We start from the raw sequence: 17,944 nt of genomic DNA, 5'->3' as shown, positions 1-17,944 counted from the left end.
TACCTCCTTCAGAATTTGGGAGAAATGTGTGATTTTTGAAAAAAAAACAATATTACCCAACTTACTCCATGTATTATGAACAGTTGCACATACAGAAACATGGGAAAATGGCATATGATAGGTGCTCTTGGTGAAAAGAGTATTAGGAAGATACTCTTCTGACATGTAGCTGTCATACTAGTTCACAGGATGGCTGCTGAAGCAGGTTAAAAGCAAAGGACAAAATCTGGCACTTTACAAACCATCTGTATTAATCCATCTGAATTAACCCTCTTAAAAAGTTGATAGGAAATTTGCAAAAAAAAAATATATATATGTGTGTGTGTGTGTGTGTGTGTTTGTGTGTGTGTAGTGCTTTCTACTTTTTGACCATCCAAGCTATAAGGAAAGTTGGGAGATGTAGTTTCTCATCTAGGCACACTGTTGGCCTTCACTGAATCAGGGTTACATTACTAAAGAATAGAAGAATGGATATTGAGTGAACAACTAACAGCTTGTACATTTAGCATCTTTGCCTAGCTATTTTTGACTCACTATGCTCCCCTCTCCCATGACTGTAGGAAGATGATGGGTTCTTGACTCTTCTACTCTGGTTCCTCAGAAACTCTCTTGCCCTCCCTGAGGACACTTCAATGCAAGGAGAGCAACAGGCAGCTGCTCTTTGAAGGCCCTTTTGGGGGTTTTCTGGGCTAATATCAACTGGGCTCTGGACAGAGTCCCAGTGGCTAGATCCCTGGGACAGCAGCTGAAGAACATGACTGGAAAGGCAGAGGTAGGGGAGTCAGGTGGAGCCGTCATAGTCCTGTCTCACTGCAGGAATGAATGAACATTTAAATGGGTGCAGCCTAAGTATAGAGAGGCACTTCCACAACAAACAAGACCAAGAATCAAGTATAACACTTGAAAAGCAAGCCTGTGCCCCTCTTTTCCCAATTCCCTACAACTTGCTTGCTTCCTGTCCCCTTACCATCTCTTCTGATTTCATGCTTGTAACTGGAAGCATTCATCTTGTTTTCTGACTCTGATGCTTGTGCTTAGCTTGACTCCTAGAATCCTCTGGTCCCTATGTCTCCTCTCCAGCTTCCTTAGCTTTGCCTCTTACTTGACATGACTTTCTTCTTGCCTCATGAGCTCTTATTCTGATGCACAAACTATAAGACACTGTTCTGAGAGTTCATGATTCTGTGATTCATCACTTAATATCTCTTCTCCTTATACTTCTTCCTTCTTCCAGCATGTGCAATTATATAAAGACAGTAAATTCTTGGATCAAGTAATAACAACCATGTTTCATTCTTCACTAAAAGTACTAATGGCTTTAATTTATTGACTTATTTTACTTCATTCACAATAGAAGATTCAATTGAAGAGGTAACTGCAGATCATCCAGCAGTTATTTCCATGCTTGAAGAGAGTCTAAAAGCAACATCGGATATGAACTTTGAAAATCCCTATGAAAAGCATGCTGAAATCTTGGAGGAAATCCTCAAAAAAGTAATAATTCAATCTGTTAATTTTTATCATTGACTTAACTATAACTAGGAAAATGTCCCTCTAGTGTGTTTTAGTCTTATTTGACAGTATTTAAAGGTGTAGACTCGTGAACATTTTGTAGTCAACATTATTATATGTAAAGTAGTACTGATGCTCTTTGGTAAATATCCAATTATTTTAAAAAGTGTGACCTAATTTTATAGCTTCAAAATTAATTCATTAACTTGGATTGTCCTTGATTCAGTTCAGTTGGCTAAAAGATGGTGCATATGAAACCAGTGCCAAGATTAGATATTTCATCTGTGAGTTAACTAGTCATAGATTTAGACAAAGTTTGCTCCAGGGCTAACTAATTTTCATCCAACCACCCTGAACATGTGTTCATGGAGAAGATTGGTTGACATGCATATAATTTTTCAGTCCAACAGACAGAGGTGGGAAGAAAGCCTCAAATTCTGTGTCATATTAATGGTAAATCAGAAGGCTTATCTTTCATTTATAAAGGACAGAATATTTGTAAGGGTCTGGTTTTGGACTGAGATCTTGCATAAAGATTTGGAGCAATAGTCAAAGACACAATAAAGCAGATTTAGGGCTCTCAATGTACTTCTGAATTCTCTGTGATTAAACTTAAATTATTAGGTGGTGTCATGAGTGAGCTATGTCATTAACATAGGCCAAAAAAATCTGTCTTTCCACACTGTCCAGTTATGGGGTGCTCCTCCTAGTATGAGCCTTGAGTAAGGGGCTTTCTTTATTTGGTCTGGTGTGTTTGATAAGCTCATGGCCAGTTTTTTTCTGATATGAATTTGATATGCCCATGCATCGTGTGCTTCTGATTAATTCCATTAAATTCACAGTTCACCATTTTTATTAGCAAGATGAATTTATTTATCAATTTGTGCCTTATGGTTGTGCTAGACAGATGGTGGAAACCTTCCTTAGGATTTCATATCCTAAAGAATTTTAGCATGTGTGGCTAAGAAGAGAAATATGAGACTCCAAATCTGGAAACTCTGCTCCTGGGGGAAGGGAACTAGAAGTTCACCTGGGGAGATGGTCCCTGCTAGAAGGTTTCCACCTTCTCTCACAACTATCCAACTGGAGATTTCCCTTGCATACATTTCTGAACTAAAGCTCTTACTACTGATACATCCAAAACTTGCTTCCCCACCCCACCTCGAGCACCCCCCATCCGCCAACCTTTCCTGGGCTCAATTTTGAACTTTCCTGTACTTGAATAGCTTGAGCTACTTCAGTGATAGCAGAACCTCCCCTGTCAACCACCTCTGTCCTTGAAACCAGTGAACAAGCCAATAGTCTTTCCTTTCCCTTCCTTTGCTCCACTGGTTTTTGGTAAGTGATAATTTTCCACCTGCAGCAGAATCATTTGGAACAAATTAAGGTCAGAAAGACAACTCCTGCAGTCAGCCCTGCCACACAAACTTCTCTCAAAAAGGAGTTCAGAGAGGCTGGCTGAATGACAATGGAAAAAATACAGCAAGAATAACACAAATGATTATCACAATAAGTCATTTTGTCACATTAAGAACAGCAGAATGTCTTTTTAACTTGATAAAGAAGGTCTAGTTTAGTATCACATTAAATTTAGTGATCTATGGAAATTTATAACAATCTTATAATAATTTGTAATAAATAAGAGAAATAACTATTGGAACAGAGGAGAAATATAATCATTTTTTGCAGTTGATTGTTTTTATTCAAAAAATATCTAAGAAAATCTAAAAACAATTAGAGCTAATAAGCATGTTCAGAAATAAGGTAGCCAAATGAATTTTTAAAACTCCACACAAGACAGGAAAATAAATGTAAAATAGCTAATAATGAGCTTGAAATAAAGATGAGAGAGCCACATGAATGAAAGTGTTACACTTTAAATGGGAACATAAGCAGATGTCAACACCTAGAGACATAACAACTTCTTGTATGTAAAGACAAAATCTTATTTTAAAAAAATCTTTCTCAATTTATACATTTGATGCATTTTTGTAAAGAACTAAAAATATATCAATGCCTTCAAAATTCTAATACATACCATTTGATGCATTTGTAATAAAAAACTCAAAAAACATTTTTTTAAACAAACTCTAATGTTCCTGTGGAAGAACCAATAGCTGAGATTAGATAAGAGCAGTTTGGCAAAGACGTATAAGAGACCCTTGCTTTACTAGCTACTAAAATATGTCCTAATACTATTTGCTCATCATACAAGAATCAACAGAACCACAGAGAAGCTACAGGAACAGACCTCAGTATAGATAAAACATTAGCATGTGCTGAAGGAATTGATAAATTCAGTCAATTCAGTGTTGATAAAGTTAGCTTTGGTTGGGGGGACTTAGATTCTCATCTTATATGAAAATAAAAATAATAACCCCATAGCTAAATGTTAAAATGGCATTTTTTTAAAAACTAGAAGAAAGTATAGTACCATTGAAATGATCTTAGAAAGGTCAAATATTGTGTTAGATTTTTATCACTGTAACAAATACCTTGAATACCTTATAAAGAGAAATGTTTTGTTTTGGACTCACAGTTTGGGAGGCTTCAGTCCAAGATCAGTTGGCCCAGGTTGCTTTGGGTACTGTGGTTAGGAAAGAAATCATGAAGAGAAGGGTGAGTGTGTAGCAGAGCAAATATGCTCACCTTATGACCAGGAAGCAAAAAGGAGAAAGAAGACAGAACCTGGATCCCACAGTCCCCTTGGAGGACATGCTCCCAGTGACTTCCAACTAGGCCCCACCTCTTATAGTTTCCACCACCTCTTAATAGCACCACGCTGGGGACCAAACCTGTAGCATATGGGCCTTTGGAGTACATTCCAGATCCAATATCTACCAAGAACTCTAGACAACTGCAATAGAAGAAGTCTTTAGAGAAAATCTCAATAGAGAGGCTACTTAATAATGAGTGTCTCAGGCTAGGGACATAGCCCAGTGATAGAGCACTTATCTAGCATGCAAGAGACCCTGGATTTGATCCTCAGCAATGCAAAAAGGGGAGATTATTTTGAGATCCACAAAATGATCTATCAAGGTATATATAATCTTTCTATAAGGAAATCATGGCCAGGCACGGTGGCGCAAGCACTCACCCTGTAATCCAAGCAGCTCTGGGAGGCTGAGGCAGGAGGATCAAAGCCAGCCTCAACAACTTAGCAAGGCCCTAAGCAACTCAGAGAGACCCTGCCTCTAAATAAAATATTAAAGAGAGCTGGGATATGGCTCAGTGATTAAATACCCCTGGGTTCTAAAAAGAAAACGAAATCATGAAAATCAAAATTTTAAGGCAAAAGTGAAACTGGGGAAGATAAAATAAATATAAAATTAATTTCTTATAAATCAATGGGAAAATCTATTACCGCAATATAAAAGCAAGCCAGGACTATAAGCATTTTAAAAGAAGAAATGCAAATGGTTAGTTAAACATTTATAATGGTTGTTTCAATAAAAATATGAAAATTAAAACCATAAGATATCGTTTCTCACCTATTAAATTGACAGTGTTTTTTTAAAAACAATACTTGTGAAGTGGTTATGCTATCGTTATTTTCAAACTCTGTTAGAAAGAGTAAAAATTGATATAGATGTTTTTGGCAGTACATATGAAAAGTCTTTACAATATGCAATCTTTTTGATCTTAAAATCATGTTTCCCAGGAAGCTAACCTGAAGCAATACATAATATTTAAAGGTTTTATATAAATATGTTCATCACAATGTTATAAAAATATGAAAGATTTAATATATAAAGATATTCATCACAGTATTACAATAAAAGTACAAGTGATGAATATTTAATAGTAAGGAAATGTTTAAACAAAGTAAGATTTATTCATGTACTAAAATACTATGAAGCCATTTTTTTTTTCAAAAAAAAAGTTGAAAGAACAGAAAAATTATGTTCTATCTCAATGTGTTTTAATTTTGTATCTTCTAAACTTGGACAGTAAAATCTTATTACTCATTTTTGTTTCTTCTTTGTTGCTTTTCCTTTTGATTCCTAATCCTTTCATGTTAACCATTTTTAAGTGTTTGAAATTCTTTTTCTTTCAAAACACTGCTTACTCAGATAAAATTTCAAAAAAAAATAATAATTTTGGATGCTCATGGCCCCTTGACATTTCTTCCCCTTTGATTTCTAATATTCCATGATACCTGAAGGTACACAAGCTGGTTTAGAGTTCTCAGAGTTGTGCATTCACAGTTACACGTTACTAATTTTCATATTTGTGTTGAAGCTATTGCTACTGGAACAGGGAGGTGAGAAGTTAGCAGAACTCCCTAATAAGCACCTACAATATTTGTTCTGACCCATTTCCTTCCTACTGCTTTCAGAAACCATCTCTGTAAATGTCCCCTCTCACAGTGAAGGGTGTAAAGCAGAGGGTGCTGGTCTAGGACCTTGCTACTCAAAGAGTGGTGCATGTACCATCATCTCCAGGAGCATGTTAGAAATGCAGACTCAGGCCCACCCAGGCCTTCTGATAAGGATTTGTATTCTATGATATTGAACAATATATAGCAAAAATGTATTATTGTTTATTTAATAAAGGCTTTTGCTTCCCATTCTTAACTCTTAAAACTTACAATTTTATTGCTTTAAAATTGTTTCTCTTTTAAAATTAATATGTTCTTTTCTTTTTTCTTCTCAAAGTCAGAACTCAAAACATACTTGTTTGAGATCCACAAAATGATCTATCAAGGTAGAATCCTCGACTTGTCAAACTATCATGGTAATATCAGTGTGCAATTTTTCACAGGTGATGGAAGAAAATAAAGATAGGTTTTCTGGAGCCCCCCAAAATGGAGGATGGATCTTGGGCAACTGCCCTCTTGTAAAGGAACTGTGGATTGCCTTAATTGATAAAGGAATTTTACCTGATTTGGTAATCCTTTTATCAGATACAGAAAACAATGGTTGGTAAATATTTATCATGTAAATTTGAAAGTGGAAATTTATTGCTGATAATAGTTTTGTTTAAAATACAGAATGGAGAACTTTCCATTCTTCTTAAGTATAAATACTGCAGGAACTACTGGTGCACAAAATAAGGTTTCCATCCACCAAGAAGATGCCCTGGGATGATGTGCTGGCTTGCTGAACATTCCAGCAGGCCCTCATAATTGTAACTGTTCTTTAGAGCTAGCAATTTAATACCCCCTTTAAATCAGCAGCTACAACTTCTAAGTGAATGATATGTAAGACCGAGGGCAATTAGCTACATAAACATGTTAATTTTTCATTATTCTGTCACTTTGCCTCTGAAGAAAATAGGTATATTTAAAAGGAGAATTTCCAGGGGGAAAAATGTAATATAAATTTTTTCATGTTTTAATGATTTATACCATATTAATATATACCTTTTTAAAACATACTAAGACAGTCTTTTATAATCTAAGTTCAAAAAAAAATTTTTTAAAGAATCTAAGTTCTCTTTAGATAAATCTTTAAAGGAAAATATATTTGGATATAGGCAGAAATAACTTTTTGTTGTTAATTTCCAAAATGTATTTTACTCTATGCAGCTTCAAAATTAATATTATTCTCTTTATATTTCAGGAAAATGTTTACTTAACAGAATATATCTAAGGCATAAATCTGAAATCAATGCTAAGATTTTAGAAAGATTATTAGATGAACTACAAAAGAAAAAGCAGGAAGAAGCAGCAGAAAGGTAAAGTATCTGTCTAGAATGATGAAACAGGTCAATGTATCCATTGTAGCTGCATTTTCTTACAATCTACACTTGTGAAATATTTCTAATATCAAAAAGATAGTCTCATAATTAGATCCGATTCTAATTAATTCTGAGATAAACAGTGATTTTGCAAATACTTTCAGAATTTCTAAAGAACACAGTTGTGAACGTTTTTGCAGCCCATAGCAAACTTAATTATCCACTCTCAAAAGATGCTTTAAAACAATGAGCACAGATATGTGTCCACACACACACACACACACACACACACACACACACCCTACAGAGAGATATTATGATATTTGTCTCTGCCTTAGTTTTGCTAACAAGTATCTACAAACTGAAGCAATAATTTGATAGGAAGTAAACAAATATATTCTTTGTGTGATGTGTCTAAATTCCAAAGCCTGAAAACTACATAAGGAAAAACAAGAACTAGTTATTTACATTTGACCATTTGACAGTTTTAACATCAAGGGCTTGTTCTTTTTTTAAAGTCTTTTTTTTTTTTAAGCTGTGGATGAACCTTTATTTTTATTTATTTATTTTTATATGTTGCTGAGAACCCAACCCAGTGCCTCACACTTGCCAGGCAAGCACTCTACCACTGAGTCACAACCCCAGCCCTGAGGGCTTATTCTTGTATCTGGGTATAATGGAAGTTTTTAAAAGTATGAATACATATTTATCTGTTCATAGCTAGGATCAAGATTAAACTTCAACATATGAAGTTCCTCGGGTTGAGGAATAAAATTTAAAAAGAAACAGTGACTTTTTGTTAATTGTTCTTCTTTGATAAACATGCTCTTCAAATACTAAATTTCAGTTTGTACCTGAAGCAATAAGACATAGATATTTAAGTGTACATTTCTATTTATTAATGATGGCACCTGTAGGAACATTCTCAAATATTTTCTTTTTCCTTTTCAGATATTAGCAATTAGATCTTGGATATAGGAGAGCTCATCAAACTCTAAATTTAAATTATAAAGATGGGAGGTGGGTAATTGTATAGGGGTAGTAAAGTGACTTGTGTAGCTCAGAAGAGGTATTTTGTTGTTGTTGTTGTTTTTAATGTGTATTCTTCATCTAAGTTAGTTATTCTCTTAGGAACTTGACCTCAAGCTCCATGAAGTATAATTTAGTTGAATTGATGAATAATAAAATCATTGTTCTATATATTGACTAAAAAGTATTACTAGTTCAAAAAATAATTACAAATTTATTAGATTTACTTTTAGCTTTCAAAACTTTTATGGCAAATGGAGCAATAATCTGCTAATATTTAAGGAACCACTTAATTTTTTTTTAGTATATGAGAAATAGTTCAATATTTGGGAACAGATGAAATCTTAATGTAAGAGTAAACCAAAGCTCATGTGATTTCTAGACTGAAAGTCTGATAATTTAAAATAGATATAAAATAAATATATGTAATTTTTTTAAAAAGAGAAAGATACCTTCCCCTGTTTCTTCCAACTCTGCTTTCACTCTCTCCTTACCAGAGGGAATTTTCTAAGTTATTTCTATCTTCAATTTTTAATTCTTTTGATTCCAAATTTTCACATATTTATAAACTTCTTAAATGTCAAATACCTGCCCAGACTTTCCTAGTTGTATATGTGTATATATATATTATATGTTGATCATACAAATGTGTTATATGCACATAATCACATTATTGATTATATATATGTATTTTATGTGAATGCATGCTGGGCATTCACAAGACCAGCGTTTAATATATATGATTATATGTTGATTTTTAAAATTTAATCATGAGTATTTGAAAGCAGACTTTTTTCCAAATACTGTACAATGAAAACTAACACCATTGAAAAGGGGGGAAATGCTTAGAGACTTCAGTTAATGGCTTTAAAATTGGTTAGAAAAAAAGATAAATCTAAAGGGAAGAGAGAAGGAATGGGAATAGGAAAGACAGTAGAATGAATCTGACATAACTTTTTTTAATTGATTTTATTTTTTAAATACATGACAGCAGAATGCATTACAATTCTTATTACATATATAGAGCACAATATTTCATATCTCTAGTTGAAGACACCAATTCGTGTCTTCATACATGTACTTTGGATAATGATGTCTATCACATTCCACCATCATTACTAACCCCCTGCCACCTCTCCTCTGCCCTATCTAGAATTCGTCTATTCCTCCCATGCTCCCCCTCCCTACCCCACTACGAGTCAGTCACCTTATATCAGAGAAAATATTCAGCATTCGTCTTTTTGAGATTCTCTAACTTCACTTAGCATTATCTTCTCCAACTCCATCTCTACTCTCATATATATCTAAAAAAGAACAATTTTTTTAAAAAAGATAAATCTAATAGGATTAAGAATTAGATCTTGGGTCAGATTTCTAAAATCATGCTAAATTCTGCAATTTTTCCAGCATCTATTTCCAAATTTGCTAGTCAAATTGCAAGATAATTTCTGTCATCATCATTTATCTTTTGATTGTATTTACAAATGGTTTTATAGAAGTTTTTAATAACAAGCAAAATTCTTCCTCATTCTGGCAAGGCCTAAAATTCTTAGCAGCAACGTAGTTTAACCAGGCTTTAGATAAGGAAGATCTCAAAAAGAATCCTGTTGAACTAAGTAGAACAAATGACTGCCCCTTCATGGACAGTCAATAGGAAAGGAGTTCAGAAAGAGGGCTTTATAGCTCACAGACCTGGGTCACGAACAGAGAATTCAAAATTACACCAAGACTTCTGGCTGGAACACAGGATTTAGAATATAATGAAAGAACATCATCCACAACAGAAAGCAGACCTGTTGGGAGAAGAGAAGTGATATCTTCTGAAGAGAATAAATGTAATTAATTTTCAAAGGAAGGACAAATGGAAACAAAGAACAACCAAATAAAAGAGTAATGATAGGCCTTAGGGAAGCTGTGGCTCCAGCCCTTGCTACTGATAGGAATGAATTCTTCTTAACTTGTCCCCAGTTGGTGAATACTTGGTATCATTTTTTGATACAATTTTTAAAAGATGCAATCAACATACTTATGTTTCCTTCTGCAGTAGCATGCCTATGTTTAAATACCTAGACATAGAACTTCTAGGTCAAAAGTATACAAATTTTTCATTTTTAATAAATATTGCATTTCTTCACCATTTTACTAACTTTTCTTTTATCTATTTTCACCATTGTTAAGGCAGAATTAGTGCTTTGACCTTAATGAAATAGATTTCCTCCAGATATTTAAGTTTCCATATTCCAGATTTCTAAATTTCACCATTACTGGGGCAGAAGATCTAGCTCAGTGGTAGAGCACCTGTCTGGCATGGCCTGGGTTCAAACACCATACCAAAAACTGGTGTTAAAAAAAGAAAACAATTAGCTTTTTTTCCTGATGAAAAAGATAAACTTACAACTTACTCCTCTTTATTCAGTGCAGAAAATTTTTAAATGCAAAAAATTAAAGAAAATTTTAAACTCTAATGCCACTACCCAGAGATAGTTATTGTTAACAGTTTATTTTCTTCTAGTCTTTTTGTCCTCATTTATATACATCTTAAATATAAAATTAAAATCGTACTACACATTGTTTTATATTCTCCTTTTTTTCCACTTAGCATTATATTGTGAAAATTTTTCATTTAATCAGATAAAAATGTTACAAATCCTCCCATTTGCCTTTGAACTTACAGTTAAGTAGTCCTTTATTACTTTTGATAAGTCCTAGTTACTAGCCAAAGTTATTTAAAATATAACATTCCAGTTTTTCCTACCAAAACAACAATTCAACAACTGAAAATTAACATGAGTAATTTAAAATTGTACATTGTAACATAAAAAGTATAATGAATATTATAAACAATTTACTCTTTTTATTTTTACCACTATAAGTGTTTAATTCTATAATAAGGTAAGATGTCTAAATTTCCAAGGATAATAAAATTTTGGATCTTCTCATTTCAGAAGAGCCAAAGAAGAAGAATTGAGAATAGAAGAAGAAAAGCAAAGGCTATTGGAAGCCATAAACAAGAAAGCAAAAGGCAAACACAGATTGATATGACTAATAATGTGTCACTTAATCTTGTATTGTTACTACAAGCAACTATATTATTTGAAGTGAATTATAGACAGGACAATCACATTTTCTAGTTTGCCTATGAGTCCAGGTTTATGTATATGGTTATGTCTATAGTACTCGCTTTTGTTTTCAATCAATTTAAATTTGGATAATAAATTATATGGTTACTGGAGTCATTGACTCAGAGAAAAAAGACTCCTAACATAGATACATACTCTTGCACCTCAAGAATATGTATATACAGTGGAACAGCATGTGTAGAATGTCTTTAAATGGTTGCTTCTCATGGGTAACACATGGCAGTTAGAATTACTTCTCCCAGCACAATCCTGCAAGGGCTGAGAAAATAGCCAAACTCTCTCTTTGCCTATTGCCTTTACACTTTGTTACTTTTCAGTTTCTAAGTTTTAAGTTTCTTTAAAGGCTATAGTTCTCAAACTGAGATCCATAGGTAAAATTCAGGGGTTTGTGAACTTCAATGGAAAATTAATTCCAACTATAGTTTCACTGACCTTTAAAACTCAATTTAGTATTTCCTTCAACTGTTAATACAGGCAATAAACCTTAACAGTGTTAGAAGTACCTTGACTTTGTTATCAGTAGAAACTAAGATATTTTCATTTCATATTGTAGTTTTATATATTGTGTCTATGCTTATCACTGTTCCATCATCATAACAGTTATTAAACCAGCAGCTAGTTCTTTTTCTTTAATACATTAGTAAGGATGCAAAATTTTCCTATAGCACAAAAAATAGTTTAAATCTTGATAGCTGGATTTCAATGTTATTGGTTTTTTATATATTTTATTTTATGAATTTGAAAACATTATTCTGAGAAGAGGTCCATAAGTTTCACCAGATTTCCAAAGAGGATAATAGCTCAAAAGAAGTGCAGAGTATTTGTTTCAATTTTCCTCTGCTATGTCACAGGCCACTCCAAAACTTAGGGGCATAAAACAACCACCATTTTCATTAAACCATTCTGTAGGCCAGGATTTTGGATAGGACAGGGTGGTAGTAGCTGACTCTTCTCTGAACACTTTGGTACTGGCTTTGAGGAATTCACCTTGGAAGTGGATCCTCCAGTCCCAGTTAAGGCCTGAGAACACTACAACCTTGATGAACATCTTCACTACAATACATGAGACAACCTGAGCCAGAACTTTTCATTTAAGCCTTCCCAAACTACAAGGATAATATGTGATTGTTTAACCACTACATTTCTGGGTAATTTGTCATGAATCAACAGATGACTGTATAATTAACAATCAAAATCCCAAATAGTTCAAGGATCTCTAAAACATCTTTGAACCATTCCACATTTATATGTGACATAGATTATTCAGTAGGGTTTTAGAAAAAAGGTTTTAAACTTTTTATAATTTTCTGAAATATACTTATATCAATTCTTATGTACATTTTATAATGTATCTAATATGGATAAGAATACAACCTATAAATGAATACACACATATTTGATGTATATGACAATTAAAAAAATTTTTTTAGTTGTTGATAGACCTTCATTTTATGTATTTATATGTGGTGCTGAAATCGAACCCAGTGCCTCACACATGCCAGGCAAGTGTGCTACCACTGAACCACAGCCCTAGCCCCAACAATTTTTTATTATAGGAGATATGTAGAGCACACAGCTTCATCACATAACAAGCTTGTAAGATTCAGCAAGTGTTGCTTCATACTTGTGTGTGTTACCATAAAATCCTCAATCTAACACAAAAAGATTCACTACTTTCCAATTGACATACTTAGAAGCCACATGCACTGTGGTTTGGGTTAAGACCTAGATGTAAGAATATTTCAGGTTGTTTTTCTCTGGGTGCTTAATCATCTAAATTTAGATAAAACTTAGATGCCAGAGGTGTATCACACCATCAGAATGCAATTCTTGGAGAAAATTACTGGGGGAAGAAATTTCCACAAGAGTCCAGAAAACAATTATTTTTTCATATCATCTCTGCATATAAAGAGATGCTTTCCATTTTTGTAAAAATATTACATGAAAGGGTATTAGAGAGACCAGTTTTCTGATACCACTTGCCATTTTTTTCCTGAAAAACTCCAATATATATTAATGGTCATCAGGGACTACATAAAACTTAGAATTATGCTTTCTAACTTTATAATGGACATTATTGATCAACAATCTATATTATTTAATATTTTTAATGATAAGAAAATCTATCCACTTTTACTCTTTGGTAGGGTTGTAAATTTGTATATCCACTGTGGAAATTAGTATGGAAATTCCTTAAAAGACCATTCCTCAGTATCTTAAAGAATTTAAATCAGCCTACTATAGTGGTACATGCATACCCATGTTTATAGCAGCACAATTCACAATAGCCAAACTATGGAATGAGGCTAGGTGTCCATATTTACATATATATCCATTTGTACAAACTTCATTTCAAGGGCTCAAGAGCCGCACATGACTAGTGGATATCATATTAGATAGTCATTCCCTTATTGAATGGAATTGGACTGCTTCTGATCTTATACTGTTAGATTATTTGGGGCTGCTATAAACATTTCTTCTTTTCAATGAACCCTTAGTCAGGTTTTCCCATAACACTCTTAGTCTGTTAATTCTGTACCACCATGTTGAGTGGGTATAATATAGAGATAATGCATCTGTCTCCCCCTTTATTTTTTTTTATTGGTTGTTCACAACATTACAAAGCTCTTCACATATCATATTTCATACCAATCCCTAAAAAACAAATACCAAATGTCTTCTTTGATATAAAGAGAGCAACTAAGAACAGAATAGGGAGGAAGAGCAGGAAGAAAAGACTAACATTAAACAGAGTCATGAGGTGGGAGGGAAAGGGAGAAAAAAAGGGAAATCACATGGAAATGGAGGGAGCCCCTCATTGTTATACAAAATTACATATAAGAGGTTATGGGGGGAATGGGATAACAAACATGGAGGGAAATGAACTGTCTCCCCCTTTAAACCACATACTCCGGGAGGGCAGGAGTCTTTTGGCCTCAGCACTTATTAACACCCAATAAATATTTGTTGATTTAAACTGAATGATAGTTTAATTCCTTCTAATTCTTTCTAGAAATTGATGCTATTTATCACGATCCTGATGAAGAACTCGAAGGTGAGGACTATGATGTCCATGAAGAATCTGAAGTGCCTGAAAACAGACCGTCATTAGTACCTGAAGATTTGGAAATGCCTGAAACAGAACATAAATTAGGTTAGACTTCACTGAGGGCCACATCTTTCATTCTACTCAGGTTCATTAGAGAGAAAGAGGAGTGGGGGTGGGAGAGATAATAAAATGGAAGCTGGCTGAAAATAGGAAGATGAGACTCAGAAAGAAGCCAAATCACATGGTGTGCAGTGTGATAGGGAAGTTGAATGTGCTTGGCCCCATGACTGGCATTCAGGAACAGGGTCAGTGACATAATTTGTAGCGCACATTTTCCCAAAAGCAGGAATAGATTGCCATTAAATTACTAAAATACAAAGTTCTTTTTCTTCCAATGTGCCCCAACCCCTCTCTTTCAGCTTGTCATGGTGTTTTTCATTTGCTATTTAATGTCATTTTAAATAGAGAAAAAAATTAACTTGTTAGCATGAATTTAATAACTTATCTTTGCCTTGTGCAGTGCCATTTTAAATGCAAATAAAAGAACATTTAAGTCATATGCAAAATCACCAAAACTTACACAATTCATATTTTGTAGCTCATATATGTATATGCATTTCATTCTTACCAAGGTGTTATTAGTCCCACAGCTCCAGAATAAACATTTTATTTCACTTTTTAAAAAACATTTGACTCAGAATAAATATACACATTTGTAGGGTATAGCATGTTAATTTGATATGTGTGTACAGTGCATCATATCAAGTCAGGGTAATTAGCTATTTCATCTTGTTAAATTTGTTTTTTTTTTGTTTTGTTTTTGTTTTTGTTTGTGGTACTGGGGATTGAACCCAGGGGCACTTTACCACTGAGCTACATTCTCAACTCTTTTTTTAAAATTTTACAGCAGGGTCTCACTAACTTGCTGAGGCTGACCTGGAACTTGAGATCTTCCTGCTGTAGCCTCCCAAATTGCTGGGATTACAGGCATGTAATGCCCATCTCCTTAAATCTTAGCACTTTCATAATTAATAGTTACTGTTCCTTCTTCAAAATCAGAAGGGACAGAACCTACATGTGAGGCTTAGACCTTAGATTAATTCCTTGGAGCTGTAGATGAGGTCACTCTCTCCAACTATATGGGTTTAGAGTAAACACTAGACCAAAACCCCACTAAGCCAGGAAAGAAAAAGAGGAAAATGGGATTGGTGAGTTATCAACAGTGTCTGCTGTAGGGCATCTCCCCTCCATCTCTCCCTTGCTTAATCATCACTAAATTTCACATTGCTCTCTAATGCTCATTTCCAAGCAGACTATTGGGAAATGTATTAGTTTCCTAGGGCTGCTGCAACAAATAATCTTAAACTTTAAGATGGCTTTAAACAATAGAAATTTATTTTCTTACAGTTTAGAAGGCTTAAAGTCCAAAATCAATGTGTAAATAGGACTGTGCTCCTTCTGAAGGCTCTGGGGATGAATCCTGCCTCACATCTTTCTAGCCTCTTCCTAGCTTTGGGTGCCTCCAAGCAATTCTTGGCTTGTGGCTTTTTCTTACTCTCTCTCTCTCTCTCTCTCTCTCTCTCTCTCTCTCTCTCTCTCTCTTTCTCTCTCTCATACTAGGGATTAAACCCAGGGGTGCCTAACCACTGAGCCATATCCCCAGCCCTTTTTTTTAATTATAGAGAGACAGGGTCTCACTAAGTTACTTAGGGCTTTTAAGTTGCTGAGGCTGGCTTTGAACTCATGATTCTCCTGCCTCAGCCTTCTGAGCTGCTGGGATTACAGTCATGTGCTACCATGCCTGTCTATCTTTGTCTTTATATTGCATTCCTCTGTGTGTGTGTGTCCTAAAATTCTGTCTCAATGCAAGTTCTGGCTCCGTAAGTCTAGGATAGAATTTGGGAGTCTCCATGTTAAGACATAACCCAGATAATTCTAGTAGCTGAAAACTGTTGCCATAGGAAAAAAAAATTGCTTGGAAAAAAAGTTCTATAAATTATCCCCTGTTACAGAAAAAGCTCAGTATTTATGCCTGAGGCATATCTGATCCTAAAAACATAAACTCTAGGATAACAGCTGCATAGTGTATTTGCAGGTCATAATGAATTGATTCATTAAAAAGACTATGGACCACTTAAAAGCTGGAAAATGTCTATCCTTTGATAGACATTTGATAGACCATGATCATAATTCTGATATAATTGATGTGGAACTGTCTTAAATTGTTCAAAAATCCAGCCCAATTTGGTTAAACATATGTTAGTTACAGGAAATGTAGAATTCATACAAATAGAAAAAATGTGGTGGGAAATCACTAGCAAAAGACAATAATATTTAACATTCTAATGTATTTCTTTCACTATTTCTAAGCATGCGGTTCTTTATTTTAGTTTTACAACTATAGTCTGATTGGACTTCAGCCTGAGGGAAAGGTTTGCTCTAGTACGTTTTTAAAGTCCTCATACAAGACTAATATTTATTCTGATACATAGTAGCTATTAATATGAGAATTAATTATTTGTTTATACACTTCCTCCAGATATCATTTTGAAGGGGGCACAACATCTCCACATAGCTGAATGCCACAGGTGTGGCCACAGTCCTTGGATTTCTGCACCTATGGGATAGTAGGATTATTGATAATTTAATTGACATTGCTCCCAAATTCTGTACTTTCTCCAGTCTTTGTCTAGCTCAGAGTGGTTTTTCTTTAATTATTGCTTTTGATTCCTTTTTCAGGATCATATATTATTTATTGGTAAATAACTGTTGTTTCTCAGCCACATTAATCTTCTTTTCCCTGAAGTTTTTACCTCTTTGTATTTCCCTTCTATATTCTTCAGAGATTTGTTATCCTCCATATTAATAGTTTATTTTCTCCTAAGGCATATTTTAATTCTGCTGTCACATTTTAGATTTCCTTGCATGGTTTTATTTGAGCTAATTTTCTTGCATTTCAGCCTTTATTTTGGAGAGGTATATCTTTATGCCTCGTGGCTCCTGTTTCATAGACTCTGTTGTCCTCTTCTGTGTGTTGAGTACTCCAAGCATAGATCTTATAAAATTTACAGGCACAGTGGTGCATGCCTATAATCTGAGTGACTCAGGAGGCTGAATGGGGCGGATGGTGACTTTGAGGCCACTCTGAGCAACTTAGTGTGAGACCTGTCTCAAAATGAAAAATTCAAAAGGCTGGGGATGTAGGTCAGTGGTACAGCACCCCTGGTTTTCAAAAGAAAAAAAAAGTTTTCAAAAAGCAAAGTCTTCACTTGAGTCTTTGAATTAATATTCTCTTTGCTTTCATCATAACATCTTTTCATAGGTTTTGTAGAAACCATGATAGGAAGGGCAGGTAGAGGAGTATTTCCAACAACAACCTGCCCCACCCTCACCCCATCCTTTCACTTAAACTTCTTGCCTCACACTCTCCTTATATATGTGATATAAGTTAATGTGCAATAACTTATAGTTTAAGTGGTGAAGACAGGGTCACAGCGTGGGGGGATGCTGCGGCAGAGCCGCACCATCTGGA

General features: G+C 34.4%; 1 protein-coding gene across 1 annotated transcript in view; it reads left to right on the top strand.

Annotated features, from left to right (window-relative positions):
- Positions 1 to 17,944, top strand: part of AK9 (adenylate kinase 9) — a gene marked incomplete at its 3' end in the record, with an annotated part of 141,143 nt that overhangs the window by 74,859 nt on the left and 48,340 nt on the right. Inside the window, exons 17-21 of the mRNA XM_081295818.1 lie at positions 1,355 to 1,494; positions 6,277 to 6,433; positions 7,077 to 7,191; positions 11,169 to 11,245; positions 14,377 to 14,517. Of these exons, the coding sequence (XP_081151944.1) occupies positions 1,355 to 1,494; positions 6,277 to 6,433; positions 7,077 to 7,191; positions 11,169 to 11,245; positions 14,377 to 14,517 (630 nt within the window). The remainder of the gene's footprint in view (positions 1 to 1,354; positions 1,495 to 6,276; positions 6,434 to 7,076; positions 7,192 to 11,168; positions 11,246 to 14,376; positions 14,518 to 17,944) is intronic.

This window comes from Spermophilus citellus (assembly GCF_964194105.1).
Source record: "Spermophilus citellus genome assembly, chromosome: 5".
Classification (NCBI taxonomy): Eukaryota; Metazoa; Chordata; class Mammalia; order Rodentia; family Sciuridae; genus Spermophilus; species Spermophilus citellus.
The sequence above is the reverse complement of the archived record's forward strand: the minus strand, read 5'-3'. Positions and strand labels throughout refer to the sequence as shown.